At 43.7% G+C, this 17,216-nt stretch overlaps 1 protein-coding gene across 9 annotated transcripts in view; it reads left to right on the top strand.

Annotated features, from left to right (window-relative positions):
- Positions 1–17,216, top strand: part of Stard9 (StAR related lipid transfer domain containing 9) — a 113,699-nt gene that overhangs the window by 72,816 nt on the left and 23,667 nt on the right. For all 9 annotated transcript variants that reach the window (XR_010047771.1, XM_063249550.1, XM_063249549.1 and 6 more), the window contains 9 exons: positions 465–542; positions 990–1,058; positions 3,301–3,480; positions 7,043–7,094; positions 7,672–7,809; positions 8,399–8,481; positions 8,810–8,913; positions 15,265–15,455; positions 15,912–16,392. Coding sequence is in view for 8 of the 9 variants with exons in the window: in XM_063249550.1 (XP_063105620.1) it covers positions 465–542; positions 990–1,058; positions 3,301–3,480; positions 7,043–7,094; positions 7,672–7,809; positions 8,399–8,481; positions 8,810–8,913; positions 15,265–15,455; positions 15,912–16,392 (1,376 nt within the window). In the remaining variant the exon portion in view is untranslated. The remainder of the gene's footprint in view (positions 1–464; positions 543–989; positions 1,059–3,300; positions 3,481–7,042; positions 7,095–7,671; positions 7,810–8,398; positions 8,482–8,809; positions 8,914–15,264; positions 15,456–15,911; positions 16,393–17,216) is intronic.

Raw genomic sequence — 17,216 nt, 5'->3', positions numbered from 1 at the left:
TGACCTCCCACTCAGGAGAGTGATGAGTCTCAAACCTTAGTGTGCATGCAAGAACCACCTGGAGAGTTCATTAAAACTCCAGCCCATTGGAATTGTTGATCTCATAGGTCTGGGTAAGGTCAAAATTTCCTCTTGCCTTGCCTTGCCTTGCCTTTCCTTTCCTTTCCTTTCCTTTCTTTTCTTTTCCTTTCCTTTCTTTTTTTTTGTAACAAGATCCAACTCATAACCCTGTGCCTGCCAGGCAGGCATTGTGCTACTAAGCTAATCCCAGGCCCAGAATTTGCATTTCTACAGATTTTCAGATGAAGTTAGTATCCCTGGTCCTGAGATGATACTTCGAGAACAAGAGCTGCAGAACTTATTCTGAAGAAGTAATCCACATCTTCCAAGCTAATTGCGTGTAGCATTTCACAGCTGGTTGAGACCTCAGTCAATCCTCAGTGACTGACTTCTCTGTGTTTCAGGATGCAAATGTGAAGCTCATCAGAGAACTCAAGGAAGAAATCAGGAGGCTGAAAGCCATGCTGCTGAGTTTCGAGCTGGTATTTGGCAACCAGAAATTTCTGTATTTAAATGGAGTTTTCCTCTTGAGCTTCTTTTTTCTGCATGGCATCTGATCCTACTGCACTCCCTATTTCCAATTGACATTCGTGGGACTAAGACAGGAGGGGAATTATTTTGCTATCTCTAGATAACCTCAAGTGGGTTTGGGCATCCTTTCCTGGTCTCATCTCTAGTCCATAGGCCACTTGCCTAAAAGCCCCTTGCTCTGTGTGGCCAGCATGGGCAAGAAGTCACTAGTAGACAGTTGCTTGAATTCTCTTTTGCACTAATGTAAGCCCAAATACAGGATTTAGGATCCAGAGTTATTTTTTGTTTTAATAGTAAAGCATTTTTCCTTTATTCTTCTTTACAAATCTAAAGGTGAGACTTGCCTGTAGGTCATTCCAGGAAGACATCACAGCACATATCTGTTTCTGTTTCTTTAGAGAAACTTTAGTTCCTTACATGACAGGGATGAAAATCTGAAGGAACTTGTTCTCCAAAATGAATTGAAGGTAAGTATGTTGGGTGGGCTAGTTGTGCTTTATTTTACCTTGGAAATAGTTTTGATCTCCCTCCATTCATTCATTTTTTTGTACTGGAAATCAAACTAAGGACCTCGGACTTGCCAGGCAGACACTGTGCCAGTAGCGCTGTCAGCTATATCCCTAGCCCTCCTTCCATTCATTCTTCCTAGGTAGGGAAGAGAGGTCTATCTAGTTTAAAAATTGACTCTTTTCTTCCTTTGAGGCTTGAGTGGGGGATGTGTTTGCCTTAGGAGCTGTAAATAGCTTTCCAGTTTTCTGTTTTATTCTCCTAGGAGTTCATAATAACTCCCTTTGGATAGTGCCAGTGACCTAGAAAGAAAAATTATTTTCCAGTCAGGAAGTCAGTCAGCTAATGTGTTCATTGATTGAGTCCAAGATATGTGCTTAGTGTGATTCTGCAAGAGATGCAAAGGAATCTTTGTTCTTACATGGTTTATAGTCTAGTGGGATATACTTACATAGATGAGTATGTTTTATGAAGCATATGATTTAGAGGGAAAAAGTTTCAGCAAGAAAGAAGTTACTGTAGCTTGGGTTTTCAGAACTGATACCATATGGTAGAGTGTAAAGTCAGAAAACTGACCTCGAACTAGCCAGAGAACTGACCTTGAGAGATTCATATAGTTGTTAGAAAGGAGGAGGAAGGCATTTTGAGTGAGTGAAGCACAGCCACAGAACTAGGGGAGGCCATGTGGAAGTGTGAGCTTGGAGATTAGGCTGGCTAGAGAGGCACTGGTAGTGGCGAGTCGTGGAGGGGAGACAAGGCCATCCTAGAAACCAGCGTCTTGGGTCGGGTTAGTGACATTATGGCAAAGGCATGTACTGAAGAAACAATAGGGCAGTTGTATGTAGGGTGGATTGAAAGAGCAAAGACTGGATGACACAGACCCACTAGGAAGGAGACCAGAGAGGATGAGGACAGAGCGTTTTGGAAAAGTAGGATAAATATCCCTTAGGGTTTTTTTTTTTTTTTTTTTTTTTTTTTTTTTTTTATTGGAACCAGGGATCGAATTCACGACCACGTGCTTGCAAGGCAGGTATTTATGCTTCTGAGCTAAATTTCTGGTCCTAAATGGTGATTCTCAGAGGCATTTAGCAGGAGGAGAATGACAGGTCTTACTTCAGTGGCCAGATTTAGACTCTACAATGAAATGTTTCCATTTTCAGTATTGTATCATTCTTATGTGTTATTAAAATGTCCTGACCATGGCAGCATTTTGTTATCATCACTGAACTTTAGCACTATAAACACAGAGATCCTTGGTTTAGCCATATGTTCTGAGTTTTTATTCAGAAAATACTGTCTTCCTGTAACAGAAATGTAGAAAGCAGAAACCAGGCCTTTTCAGGTACCCTGTAGTTTCACTGATTTTTAGAATTCAATAATTGCAACATTTAAATAATGTTTCTAGAATATGTGAATACCTGAACCCAAACTTGTCATATTTTCCTGAAGTACTCCTTTTGTGAGAGAACTTAGCTGAATCCAGTCTCTTTTTCTGAGCTTGTCTGTTCTTCCATTCCCACAATAAGCTGCCTGCCTGGTCATCGTTCCCCCAAAAGAAGAAAATGGACCTTATGTTCAGCACTGTTTATTCATGTCCTTCAGGTGCTCTTAGCTTTGAAGGCCTCTAAGCTTCAGTATATTTAAGTGTATTCCTAGTACACAGTAAACATCGAATACTTTTTTATTATATGATTGTCCAGGCAAGTTTCATATAGTCTTCATTCTGATGGGAGGATTTTTCTCAGTGCCTTGGGCATCTTTGTGCCATGTGTGAACTTATAATTCAAGGAATTGCATGTTGGGAACAGAGAGTTAGATCATGAAGAGAATCCTAGATTTGGATCACATAGAAATAAAATGGGGAAAGGGAAATTGAAAACATAGATGTCCAAGTAACCAACTAATTTTTAAAAAATAATATTTAATTTTTTTCTAGTTAGAACAGTATGCGCTTGTTGCAGAAAACTTCAAAAGTAACATTTATTGAGGAATTGTCTGTTTATAAAAGTTAACATTTGTTTATTGAAGAAAACTTTAACAACCGAGCTAGAAGTTGCAAGAGGTGTGAAGGCCTCTGAGCTTTGAATAGTAACAGTGAGAATCATGGAAAAGTAATACCCTGGGAACACAGCTCATGATGACCTCTGAGCTCTCGTCTGCTCCACCCACCAAATGTCTAGTTCCTCTCCTATGCCTCTGCAGATGGACAGACTGACCAAAGACTGGACCCAGAAGTGGCATGAGTGGCAGGCCCTCATAGAACTCTACAGTGTGGACATCAGCAGGAGGAAGGCTGGGGTGGTCATTGACTCTCGCCTGCCGCACCTGATGGCCTTGGATGATGATGTGCTCAGTACAGGTGTTGTGCTCTACCACCTCAAGGTGAGGACAGGGGTGCTTCTCCTTTCTTGCTGAGCTGTGTTCGTGTGAACTGAGGCAGATCTACAGAGCTGCCTTCAGCTTTCCATTCGGGAACCTCAGCTTGCCAGCTTGTGATCGCTTTTGATTTTGTATAAATTGAGTAGAAGACTGGAAATCAGAACAATCATTTATTTTTTTCAACTATTACTGTTGCTTTTTACTAATTTTCTTCTGTTTATATGCTATAATTTCCTCAGTTTAAAATAAGAACAATCCTTTCTATATTTCTTTTTTGGCTTTTGAAGCACAGAGGTGTACAGGTTTAGCGAAATCCTAATCTCAGAAGCATTATCAGTATTAACCAGCTGCAATGACATATGCCTGGAGTCCCAGCTGCATGGGAGGCGGAGGCAGGAGGGTCACTTGAATTCAGAAGTTCAAGGCCAGCCTGGGTAACATAAGACCCTATTGTAGGGGAAAACAAAAAAGGGCAATCTTAGTGCTCCTAAGCCCACAAATATAGGTTGCTCAAAGATGGGGAAATTCAGAAGACTTGAAAGTTTTCTTCAACCCCCAAATCAACAAAATACATACCTCCCAGTTCTCCCATCTGGAACTAAAGAGGAGAGAGGGAAGGTAGATAAGCTTGAGGTTTGGGTTTAAAGCATGAGAAAGGATCCAAGAAGCTGGGGCAAAACTGGCAAGGATGGCATGGCGGCACACACCCTTCTAGAAAAAATGTGATGAGGTTGGGTTGGGGATGTAGTTCAGTGGCATTGCACCTGCCTGGTAAGCATGAGGTCTTAGTTCAAGTCCTGATGTCAAAAAGTGTGATGAGGTTAAGACCCTGCAAACAAGACCAAACTCTTCTGGCTTTTGTCACCTGGAGCCTTTTTTTTAGGTACTGGGAATTGAGCTCAGGACCTTGTGCTTGTGAGTCAGGCACTCGTGCCACTGAGCAATATGCCCAGCTCTGTTGCTTTGTTCTATTGGTTTTATTTTTGTTTGAGATAGTGTTTCACTATGTAGTTGAGGTTGGCCTTAAATCACTATAGAGCCCAGATTGGTCTCAAGCTCACATTGACCCTTCTATTTCTGCTTCCCAAGTGCTAGGATTATAGGTGTGTGACACCACACCCTGCTTGGTTTGGTTTTTGAGACAAGGATTCACTATGTAGTTTAGGCTGATCTTGAACTCGAAGCAATCTTCCTTCTCAGTGTCCAGAGAGCTGACATTACAGGTATGTACCATCACAGCTGATTTAGGTCATTATTTCATAGAGAAGTAGTTTTAAGAGTTAATGACCAGTGGTAGATAGTCTAATGCCCTGTTCTCATCAGTTATGTCCTATAGGAAGACAGAGGATGTGAGAACATATTTTAACATCCCCGGGCTCATTGAAAATCCAGTTTCCATTCTCATCATTGTCTCCAGATGATATTTTAAAAAACCGAAGAAGTTGACGGGGCATGTGTAAGGCTGCCATTATCCCTGGGGAACTTGAGTTTCTGGGGTGGTGCATGCAGAAGGGAGACTTCAGCAAGGCTCCTCTGTGTCCTCAGGATGAACCCTTGGGAGGGCTGTCAGAAACTTGACATCTCAGCAGAAAGTTAAAGTATCTTACTTTCTGAAACACTGGGCATAGATTGTCTGAGTGAAATGCCTCAGGCTGTCTACCTTAACAGCAAATCTAAACACTAATCCTTTCATTAGGGCTATCGGGATCATGGCAAGAGGTTGGGAATCAGGAGACCAGATGGATTAAAATGGTCATTATCTGAGTAGGGCTAATCTACCTGTTGCTTGGATACAGAATGAGCAGAGAAAGTTGGATGTTAAGAAACAAAGTGTTCCAAGTAGCCGAGGATTGAAGGCTGTGCTTCTAGATTGAGTCTGAGACTTGAAGAGGAGTGAGAATACCATCTGAACACAGGGTTGCTTATTTTCACTTTCATAGTGTGCAGAGAAGGTTTAATCCCTTCTTGGTACATTTCCATTGGGCCTGTGTGAGACAGTTTTAGTCTGGTTCTTATTCTGGCACTTCGATATTTTGTGTACCTATACTTTTTGGGTTTTTTTGTTTTTTTTAAATCCTGGATGAGGTAATAGTATAACAGCAGTGGCCCAAGATTCTGTGTGTTTTTGTTTACTTTTCTCTCTTGGTCACTGCCCTGGAACTGTCCGTTGATACCCTGGAAATGGTTTTCCTGTTCTGGTAGTAAGGGACAGAGGGAACAATGGGTAGAGCACCAAGTGCTGCCATCCGTATGATCACCTTTGTGTCTCTGAGTCCCTGCATAAAGAGGTAGGAGGAGCAACAGTCACAGGTGCCAATTCCATCCTTGGTATCTGGGATGGTACCACCTTTTTGGGTAATTTCTACCCTGTCCATCTGTAATCCCAGTACTTGGAAGGCTGAGGCAGGGGGATTGCTGTGAGTTCAAGACCAGCATGGGCTACATAGTAAGTACAAGACCACCTGGAACTACATAGTAAGATGCTGTCTCAAAAACAACAAAACAAAACAGCCCTTATATTTTAATTTTAAGTTATTCAAGAAAAGATGATGTTTATAAAGCGCTCAGTTTAGGGGCTGGGGATTTAGCTCAGCGGCATAAGCGCCTGCCTTGCAAGCAGGCAGTCGTGAGTTCGATCCCTGGTACCGATAAAAACGAAAAAGACAAAAAAAAAAAAAAAAAAAAAACTATAAAGCGCTCAGTTTAATACCTGGGGCATACTGAATGTTATTCAGTAGCTGATAAAGATATTTCTGGAATTTGGCATTTCTGTTGCTGTGTTGCTGCCTTCCCCAAAAGAACCATGTGGTCTTTAGCATATTTACCATAAACCAAGGGCCACAAGTCTTGTCTGGTACTAACTCAGTGAATTGTTTAGTACTAACTCCAGTTTCCCCTGTTCTCTCATTCTCTCTTCCAGTTCTCTTGATTCCAGAAGTGCTTTTCTCCTATTTGTGCCTTACTCTTCTTAGAATTAGTATCCGTTAGACTTTATTCACTAACAAAGCTATATTTACATAAATCTTCATAAAAAGTTCATGTCTTTGAGACTTGCTGGATCAAACCTTAACCCCTTGGGAGAAAGCTTTCTTGTGCTCATTTCCTTGGGATAGAGTATTTTTGACTGAAGACTGCATCTGTTCGCAGTGTAACTTCAGGTTGTAGGATAGAAAGGGGTTTGTCAACACTGGTTAGCCTTTCCGTATAACTGGTGATTGTTGTCTTATTTGTTTGCCTCAGTGTTCTCAGAGGCTTCCTGGACTAAAGAGAGAGTAGGCAGATGGTCAAAGTAGCATGGACTGAGGTCGAGGAATGGCACAGAAAAGGCTGGGCTGGGACTGGGGAGACAGAAGTAACACTCCAGTGCGGGCAGTCCTTTCAGGGCAGGGCAGTGTCCCTTTGTATTCTTTTTTTTTTTTTTTTTTTTGTCTTTTTCCTTTTTTTTTTATCGGTACCGGGGATCAAACTCACGACTGCCTGCTTTCAAGGCAGGCGCTTATGCCGCTGAGCTAAACCCCCAGCCCCCCTTTGTATTCTTACTAAAATGGCTTTCTTTCCCCCATAGGAGGGGACAACAAAAATAGGAAGGATTGACTCAGACCAGGAACAGGACATTGGTAAGTGACAGTGACTGTTGGTCTGGCACTTCCTGACAATTTCTATACCAAAAAGTTTCTTCAGAGGACTCTATGCTCTGAGAGAAGAGGAGTGTTTGAAGTATCAAGGGTCAGTTTCTCTTCCCACTGTGAGGCTTTCAGTTGGATAGAAGAGACCAGCACTGTGGGAAGATTCCTGCTCTGGGTGGTCTCAGATGGTGGTTCTTTCTTGTTATGATGGGAGATCATCATAACAAGATGATATCTAAGTGTTGGTTCTCAAAGTTTTTCTTCTAAGTGTTGGATTCTTGTTTTTTTGTTTGGGTTTTTTATTGTTTTATTGTTTTTTTTTTTTAATACTGGGAATTCAACTCATAATCTTGTGCTTACCAGGCAAATACTGTGCCACTGAGCTATATCCCTTGCCCTTGGTTTTGATTTTTTGAGATGCTATGTAGTACATACTGGTCTTGAAGCATGTAGCTCAGATAGGCTTTGAACTCGCAGTGATCTTTTCTGTGTACTGAAGTTACAGATGAATGGAGGAGATATTCCCTGAATTGACCCCCCACCTAAGTGACCACCACCTTTTCTCTAGTTCTTCAGGGTCAGTGGATTGAGAGAGACCACTGCACAATCACCAGTGCCTGTGGGGTAGTCATTCTCCGGCCTGTGCAGGGGGCACGATGCACAGTCAATGGCCGTGAGGTCACTGCCTCTTGCCGTCTGACCCAAGGTAGGACTATCTGTAGCCCTGTAAGCAGGATAAAGGGTGGACCAGCTCCGATCTCATGGGCCCAGAGAGCTCAGAGAAGCAGACCTTTAAGAGACCTGAAGATTTCTTAATGTAATCCTCTTCAATCCAGGACCAGAAAGAGAAGAATACCCTGTGAAACCTGTTCCTGAGTGTGTTATTCTTGTCTTTAGGAAAGTGTCTGAGTCTCACTTTCCTCATCTGTAAAATGGAGATTTGAAAGGATTGAAGGAATCCTATTTGTATAAGATTCTTAGCATCATTTCATACTTGGGAAGGACACATCATTATTATTGTCACTGTTGTCATTAGTCTGCTCATATTCTGTCTGCCCTTTGAGATTGAGGTTAGATTCCCCTTTTTCTGTGAAGCTGTCTTTGACTATGCCCAACCACTTGTTTTTTCTTAGAGTGCAGTAGCTCCTGATATCTAATTAGTAGGTGTCTACAAACTCAGCTGAAGCCCATCAACTAGATTAGGACATCGGTTTTGCCCACAGAATAGTACCCTGCAAAAAGTATATATTCAAAACATGATCTGCTGACAGAGTTCTCATCAATCTCTGGTGCAGGAGCTGTCATAACTCTGGGGAAAGCTCAGAAGTTTCGATTCAGCCACCCAGCAGAGGCTGCTGTCTTGCGGCGGCGAAAGCAGGTTAGTGTGGTTGTAGGTTCTGGGGTGCTGCCAGCCATGCTATTTCTTTTTTTCTCTCCCTTCTCTTCTTCTTCCTCTTCCTCTTCCTCTCTCACTCTCTCACTTCAGTTCTTGCTCCCTTGTTTTTTGAGACAAGGGAGTCTGGGCTGTGTAGTCTGGGCTGTCCTTGAACTCATGTTCCTCCTGCTTCAGCCTCTTTGAGTTCTGGCATGTGCTGCTGTGCCTGGTTCCTATTTCTTCTTTTTAGGAGAGGAGCTTGAACTTTGCCCTGTCATGTTGGCCTGGGACTCATGGGGGCAGCCTCACTGTACCTTCTTCCTTGTTCCAGGTTGGAGAGGCCATTGGCAGCAATGGCTCTTTGGAATGGTTGAACTTGGACGCAGATGTCACTGCCTCTCGCTTGGGTCTCTGCCCTTTCATTTGGAAGGAAAGGTGAGAAACAGCTACTCATACCAGTGTGGAACCTCCTGGGTCCATTACAGCGTGAAGCAGAAAGGTGACTGTTGTAGCAGCCAGGGTCTGAGTGTAGCTGACTGTGAGTCATCTGGGCAGGTGACCTTAAGATTCTGGTTCTGAAGACACTGGACTGAAGATTCTGAGTCTGTATTGTTATTGGTTTCCTCCTTAGCGTTTCAGCTGTCTTCATCTTTGAAGGCAGCCTGACACTGTCAGTTGACATTCTTCTGGCCGCTTCTCTGGCAGCCGAGCTAACTGAGCATTATTGGCAGATGTCTTTGATGCTGCTTCTGAGCGTACCTTTTTGTAGTCCCCTTTAAATTCTGGCCTGCCTGTGTGTGGGTTATAGCATCTCAGTTAATGTCCAGGATTTATGGTGAACTCAGGTACTAGAGATAGAACCCAGGGATATTTTACCACTGATCTATATCTCCAGTCCTTCTTATATTTTACTTTACTTTATATTTTATTTATTTATCTTTTTGAGACATGGTTTCATGATGCAGTTCAGTATGGCTTTGAACTCACTTTGTAGCCCAGGCTGGCCTTGAACTCACAATAATCCTGCCTCAGCCTCCTAAGTGCTAGCATTATAGGCATGTGCCACCATGGCTGGCCTTATATTTTATTTTATTTATTTATTTATTTTTTTAGAGATGGTCTCACTAAATTGCCCAGGCAGTCCTCCAACTTGTGATCCCCCAGCCCCAACCTTACATGTAACTGGGATTATAGGCCTTTAACACTGTATCCAGCTGGGTATTTAACGATAATATATGACTGAGAGTCCTTTATGTTTTCTTCTCTTAACCAGAAATCCAAAACTAGGCATAAAAGAAGCAGGAACAATATAAAAATATCTTCCATCCTCTCACACTCACTTTATTCTCATTGTAAGTTCACAGGCCTGAATCAGGGATTTTATATTAATTGGTGGTTACTGCTTTTTTATTTCTTGGTCATACCTCATCTGTTTGTACACAGAGTCCTTTCTCCAGTTCTATATGCCTAGTGGTTTGGTTTTGATACTAGTATTTCCTGTGTACTTGTAGGGCAAAGTGACCTCTTCCAGTGGGATTTCCTATAGAAAATTTGAGCAGGAGCCACAAAGCCTGTGGGATCTCTGGTGTTGGGAGAAGGCCGTATACCTGTGCTTAGGGTTCGCAGTGAGTTCTGATGGCCCTGATCCATTCAGAGGATGCCAGATAAAGACAGTTTGGGGTCTGACATTAGTAGAAAGTGTATTGAATTCAGGAGAGAGAAGCATGAGCGTCATGTCCTCATTGGAGGGTTTTTTGGGTTTGAAGGGTGCTACAACAGAGGTAAAGGGAAGATGATCGTAGGGGCAGTTGTCTGAGGGCCTTGTGTAGAGAGAGGGTAAGGTGGAAGGGGTGACAGGATGTACAGGTCAAGGCCAAGGTACATTCAGGACTGCAGCTGGACCTCTTGTTTCATCATAGTTTCCTCCCCCTCCAGTGCAGTCTTTTGAAAGAAGATCTTGCTTTAGATAAGGTTTCTGTTGGGAAAACACACTGAAGGTGGGTTTTCTGAGCTGGAGGTTGGAGATTCTGAGAAGACAGCTCTGTGGCTTAAAGAGCTGGAAATGTGGAGAAATCCATTGGAGTTGGATGAAACTATTCATACTCTGGCCCTACCACATAAGAGCTATGGGATCTTAGGCAGATTGTTGAACCCCTGAGTCTACTTCATCATCTTTGAAGTAAAGATACTGCCATTTCTTCCCCAAGGGTCATGCCAATAAAGATTGAAAGCAAGTGCGTGTGCATGGTGCTAACCTACCTCCTGGCTCCTGTGGCTGAGAGGCCCAAGGACAAGCTGCCAGGAAGGCTGCCTCCATTTCTCTGTCCTGTCCTCCTGTCTCAGCCATTTGATTCATCCACCCCAGAGCACCCTGTGTTCTTCTTCTGACTTATTAAGCTTCCTAGGGCTCTCAAGCCCTGCAGGCACTCATGTGACCTTTCAGTAACAATGAGTATGTGCCCTTTCAGAGAACAGAGAAGGACCTCAGAATCAGTGTCTTTCTCACCCATTGCATCCACCATTTGGCATCAAGTCTGGGAGTCCATACACATGGACATGGTACATGATAACAGTCATGTACCACCTGTAGCCAACTGTGTACCAGCCTCTGGTCAGATGGTATGGTGCAGTACTCCAGCGGATGATTGGGCAGAGGGACCAAGGAAAGGAACCTGATGGGAGAATGCATGTTGTCAGCAGTGCTCCCAGTGTGGATTTGTGGTTTTGTCTCTATGAGACTCCTGTTTTTGGGAGGGCTTAGCTCTGAAGCCTTCCCTTGTGCTCTACTTCTTTTCTCTCATTTTTCTCTCAGCAGGAACATTTGTATGAGCTGGAGCTGATTCCAGAGCCAGGGGAACTTGGCCAGTTTGCCATCATTTCTCCTCATAGCAATGATCTGGACCAGATAGGCATTTGCCCTGAAAACTGTTGCCTGTGTTGGTATTTTCCCATTTGGACGTTTGGAGGCTTAGCCTTAAGTTCCCAGAATTGGGAGATGCTGCCACTGCTGCTTCTGCCACCACTCCAACCTTAGCAAGTAGGTGCTGCTGAATTCTGCTGCAGAAGCTGTCAGACTGAGGCAGCTGGAGAGGGCTGTGAGAGTGTTAAGCAGGTGACTGGGCAGTAGGCAGGGCACTCTGGAACCATTGAAGGTGAAAGGCAGTCATATCTGCTAGAGACAGAGGTTTTGGCTGTGGGTAATGAAGATGCTCTTGATGATGTACACAGAATGTGGCATGAGGTTGGCATTTTCTTTTCAGTTCATTATGGGAACCTGACTGATGTGCTTATCAGAGGAACCCTTCCACCTGACTCTTGGTGTTTCGGGCTGATCCTGTGTGTCGGTAGTGATCATCTCACACAGCCTTTCCCTGCAGGTTCTGTTGCTGCTGTGAAGGAAACTGTTGTGGTGCTGCTTTCCTAGGGGAAGGACAGGTGGTGCTGTCTTTTAAGGGTTAGGGAGAGAGCCAGAGACGCAAACAGCAGTCTCAAGGAACTCAGAATACAGATTTCCCTCCCTGCTGTTTGTATCTGGTGGTCTGTGTGTCTAGCACAGTCTGATAGGCTTATGTTTGCAGGTCAGCCATTTTTGTGATCAAAGGTTGGAACAACAATAAAGATATGCTACATATACGTGTATAAATTGTTTTCTATGAACTGTTCTTCCTTGTTTTATTTTTTGGTTTGTTTTTGGGTTTTTCTGAGACAATTTCCCTATGTAATTCATATGCCGCCCTTGAACTCCCTATTCAGTCTAGGCTAACCTCAAACTTAGTGATCATCCTGCCTCAGCCTCCTGAGTGCTGGGATTACAGTCATGTACCACCATGCAGGATTTTTTTTTTTTTTTGTATTAGCTGGATTTCTATTTTGGTTGTTGTTTCTAGCATTCTCCCTCATGTGTGATAGAGTATACCTTTCTACAGTTTGTATGTTCCACTGTGAGTTTACGCCCTTTTTCCCATAGCAGGTAAGTACCAGTCTTCCCCTGAGCACATGTGCCCAAGTTTCTGGGCATTGGACCCATTACATGTTGAATCATCTCATAACTTTCTTCCAGAAGACAGAGTGATTGTCAGTCCTCACCCCATCTATCTGTTTCACTGATTTAAGACTGCATTATGGAATCTCAGTTTTTTCTAATACAGGATAGTGAACTTTTTCTATAATATAAGTCAGGTATGGTGAAACATGTCTGTAATCATAGCACACTGGAAGCTGAAGCAGAAGGATCACTGTGAGTCCAAGGCCAGCATGGGATACATAGTGAGACATTGTCTCAAAAAACTGAAAAAAAGAATTAGATAGTATTTTAGGCCATGTAAAGCTTGCACAGCTCTTCAGCTCTACCAGTGTGACCCAAAAGCAGTACTGTACATAAACATATATTGTCATTGTGTTCTAAAAAACTTTATTTATAAAAACAGGCAGCAGACCAAATTTGACTCACAAGCTGTAATTTGTGAATCTCTGCTTTGATAGTCTGATTTCATTCTGCTTTACAAGGTGATAGGTTAGCTTTATGTCACTATAACAGAATACCCCCCAAAAAGCTATTTGTGATGGCTCACACCTAAAATTGAAGCATTTGGGAACACCTATAAGTGGGAGGCCATCCTAAGCTACCTAGCAAGTTAGAGCCCAGCCTGAATTACATAGCAAGACCCTGTCTTCAGAAAAGAAAAACCAAAAAATTCAAGACCATCATCTTTAAAAAAGGAAGAGTTTATTTTGGCTCAGTTTTAGTCCATGATTGGTTGGTTGATCTTGTTGCTTTTGGACCTGTGGTGAGGCAGAATAGTATGATTGTGTGGTAGAGGAAGCCCTCACTATATGGTGGCCAGGAAGTAGAGAGAGAGAAACATGAGGTGCCAGGTTCCAACATCCCCTTCAGGACCATGCCCCCGTGACCAAACCTCCTTCCACTACATCCCATTTCCTAAAGATTCCACCACCAATATTAGCACCATGGATTGGAGACCAAGCCTTCAACATAAAGGCCTTTGGAGGACATTCAAGATCCAAACTCAAAAATAAAAAGCAAACAGGAACGACCCCAAACTCTAATGTGTGGAGGTCTAAAAAGAGTGAATTCCTTAGCACACAGTGCTCTCACTACTTGAGATTTCGTTTTAGCATCAGATCCATGTCTGAGCCTCTCTAAGCCTGGAGTCATGGCATCCTGAAGTAGAGCAATGGCTGAGAGCTAGGCAGAGCAGACCCAGTACTGGCTTTTTTTTTTTTTTTTTTGGTCTTTTTCCTTTTTATCGGTACCGGGGGTTGAACTCATAACTGCCTGCTTGCAAGGCAGGCACTTATGCTGCTGAGCTAAATCCCCAGCCCCCAGTACTGGCTTTTTAACCTATGGCAGAATCTGACTCTTCTCAATTACTCCCTTCCCATCCCCACCCTGTTACACCCAGGTAGTCAGCCCCTTTATTTATCTACCTGTATGCATCCACCCATCCATCCATCCATCCATCCTTTATATGTCCACACTATATTGCCCAGGTTTTCTTCAATTTCTGGGCCATGTGATCTTCATGCTTTAATTTCCTAAGTTGCTGCAACTGCAAGCCTACACAGCTGCTCTTGGCTTCCTGCGGTTGCCTTCTGTAGAAGCCTGAATGACAGGGTTGGAAATACCCTGATAAAACAATGTTGGAGGGCTTTGCATAGAAGACTATGACCCAGAGGCTGAGGCAGATGGATCGTTTTGAGTTTGAGACCAGCCTGGGCTACAGAGTGAGCTCAAGGCCAGCCTGAACTGCATAATGAGACAAAAAAAAAAAAAAAAGATTATGACCTAGACAAGGGTCAGCATGTATGTAGAAGCTTTCAGTTTTCAGAGAAAGCCTCTAATTGGTCTCTGGTGATACAGGAGCCAGCTGCCAGGGTAAAGCAGGACTACGATATAGAATTTTCTATAAATTGTTTATTATGGTAAATTTCAACACACATTATCTACTCCTGGCTACTGTTTTTCATTGATATCCATACTCATGCACACCTACTTCTTCCCACTGGAACTAAGGAAACTTAGGATATACTTCACTTGTAAACAATACAGTATAAGTCTCTGAAAAGGTATGGGAAAATGTAAAACTCTTAAGTGCTATACTAAGGCTCCGTCAGTCAGAACAGCTCTTAAAGGACAGAAGCTGGGGGGATGGTACATGCCTGTAATTGCAGCACTCGAGAGGCTGAGGCAGGAGGATTACCACCAAGTTCTAAGACCAGCCTAGGCTACATAGTGAACTGAAGGCCTGATTTACAGAGCAAAACTGTGTCTCAAAAAATAAAAACAGTAAGATGTGGTGGCACATGCCTGTGTAATCCCAGCACTCAATAGACTGAGGCAGGAGGATCGGTGCACTTCGAGATCAACCTAGGCCACAAAGTGAGCTCAAGATCAGCCTGAACTGCATAGGAAGACCTGTCTCAAAAAGACAATAAAATAAAATAACAAAAAAAAAATAGAGGACAGAGCTTCTTGATTTATCTAAAAATTTTGTCTTTTTAAACGATCTTGATTTACCTCATTTCCCTAATCAAATGAATTTGTATTTCTGCCAAACCTGTATGTAAGAATCATGCTTTTCTTCTCTCCTGCAATGTGACATCATTAACCTGTTATGATAACATGCCTGTTTGTCCCAAGCTGCCGGAAGGCTAAAGCCCTCTATACCCTGTTGAATTCAGGGGCTCTCTTAGAAGGGTTTTAGACTACCACCAGTTTGTCTAGGACTAGGTTTACTTGGGTAACTCCATTGCCTTTTGTAATAGGAGAGTTCTAGAAGAGCTAAGTGACAAGGACCGCCACCCACCAAGGGATGGAGAGAGATCCCACAGAGCCCAGATTCAGCAGTGGCAGTGCTGTGTGGCGGATTTGAAGCAGGGGATACAAGCAGAGCAGATTGGAGCCAAGAAAAAGCTGGAATTTGACCAGATTGGCACCCGCCAGAAGATTGGAGATAGTAAGTGCCCTGCACCCTGAGAGGTGTCTACTTCACCTTTGGCCTTCTCACTTGCATGCTCCCACAGCCTTCTGTGTTCTCTCCTTTTGTTTCTTCTGTGATACAGTGGAATCTTTAGCATTAGATGTTCTCTCCCTTCTTTTAGAGACCAGAGGTGCTTCCAAGGGGGATGGAGGCAAGAAGGACGCTGACTCTTTTATGGCCCCACAGAACGACGGACCTCCTCACTCCTCCTTCCTTGCACACTTGTCCATGCTTTTCTGCCTGCCCTAGCATGTATCTGCTGTTGGGCTGAGGCTGGGGTCTTTGTCCCCTTCCCCTGTGGTAAGGAGGCCCTGAACCTCCACTGCCACATTACCCTAGTCAGCCCTTTCCAGCTCTGGCTGGTGACATCTGAGTCCAGGCAGCCAAAGGCAGGAAGGAAGGGCATACTCTCTCTGGGATTTTGTTTCCTAGACCAACAGTGGCCGTTTAGAGAAGAGACTTGGCTGGCCAACTTACAGGAGCAGCAGAAGCAGCAAGACAACCTCGGAACAAAGAAAGAATCTGAGGCCTCAGTAGCACTTGATACTCAGCTTCAGACAGATTCTGAGGCTCCACTGCCCCCACTGGTCCGAAGCCAGAAGAATAGGCTGGTGCAGCTGCATCTCCCACAGAGACGTGTCCCTCAGGCAGGGAAGCACAACATCCTGAGAAAAAAGGCCTCATTGCAGTTAGACGGGTACATCAAGAAGCTGAAGCTGCTGGAGGTCCTGGAGAGACTGAAGCAGCTCACAGCACTGTCTTGGCTTCAGGATGACAGCACCTACCAGTCCCCACGTTGGGTCCCTACCTCTGATGCTGCAGCCCCAGAGTCTCCATGTAGAAGCAGATCGACCAGTGACAGTTCTCTGAACTGCCAGACGCTTGGCGGCCAGCATTTGCCCCCACTGCACAGGTACAGTCAGTGGTTGCTACTGGAGTTTACAACCTTACTGTCCAGGCAGTGTTCTTTACTCTCCAGGACCTCTGTTTCCTTTAAGAAAGGGAAAAATACGTTCATTTCATTGGCTTCTCTTTTTTTTGTCCTCTGTTTGTATTTTCATTTTCTGGCTTTTCTTTTCTCTTCTTTTCACTTTATGCCTGAGTAGCAGCTCTTAACCTTCTGAGTAATGCTATCGGTTTTATTTTTCATCTGTTTTAAAAAACCCTGGCCACCCATATACATTTCCTCATGTGTCCTAACACCACCTCCGCCTTCTGCATCAGAGCTGACTTCTTTCTTCTGCCTTGCTGCCCTCCTCTCCTGCCCTCCCTAATCTACCCCAGCATGTCAGCTTGCTCCCCTTTCTCCAGCCCACTGCAGAGCTGTCTTTCTGACTCTCCGGTTTATGTTGGGGTTTCCGCCTTTCTCTTCTTCACTCTCCATCAGCAGGTAAGGAGATGGTGTCTTATGTCCTAGACTACTTGGGGCAGGGCCCTGGATCTTATTCCTCCTTGGATTGTCAGGCCTTTGACCATAGTAGGCTAACAGTCAATGTGTGTTGTTATGTTTGCTCACCTCTCTGGTCTTCAGAGCACAAGGCAGGCTTTTTCTTTTAACATCTGATAGGAAATTGTTAAACATATACAAAGAGAATACTATGTATATCATTCACATCCAGCCATTATCAAGTCCATATAAGTCTCCCCACTTTCTCATTTTCTGAAGTTTTTTTTGTTTGTTTTTGTTTTGTCTTTTTGAGGCAGGGTCTCGCTATGCAGTTCAGGCTGGCTTTGGGC

The sequence above is a fragment of the Cavia porcellus genome, unplaced genomic scaffold (genome assembly GCF_034190915.1).
Source record: "Cavia porcellus strain 051 isolate PalLab524CR breed Dunkin Hartley unplaced genomic scaffold, mCavPor4.1 scaffold_6, whole genome shotgun sequence".
Taxonomy (NCBI): domain Eukaryota; kingdom Metazoa; phylum Chordata; class Mammalia; order Rodentia; family Caviidae; genus Cavia; species Cavia porcellus.
The sequence above is the reverse complement of the archived record's forward strand: the minus strand, read 5'-3'. Positions and strand labels throughout refer to the sequence as shown.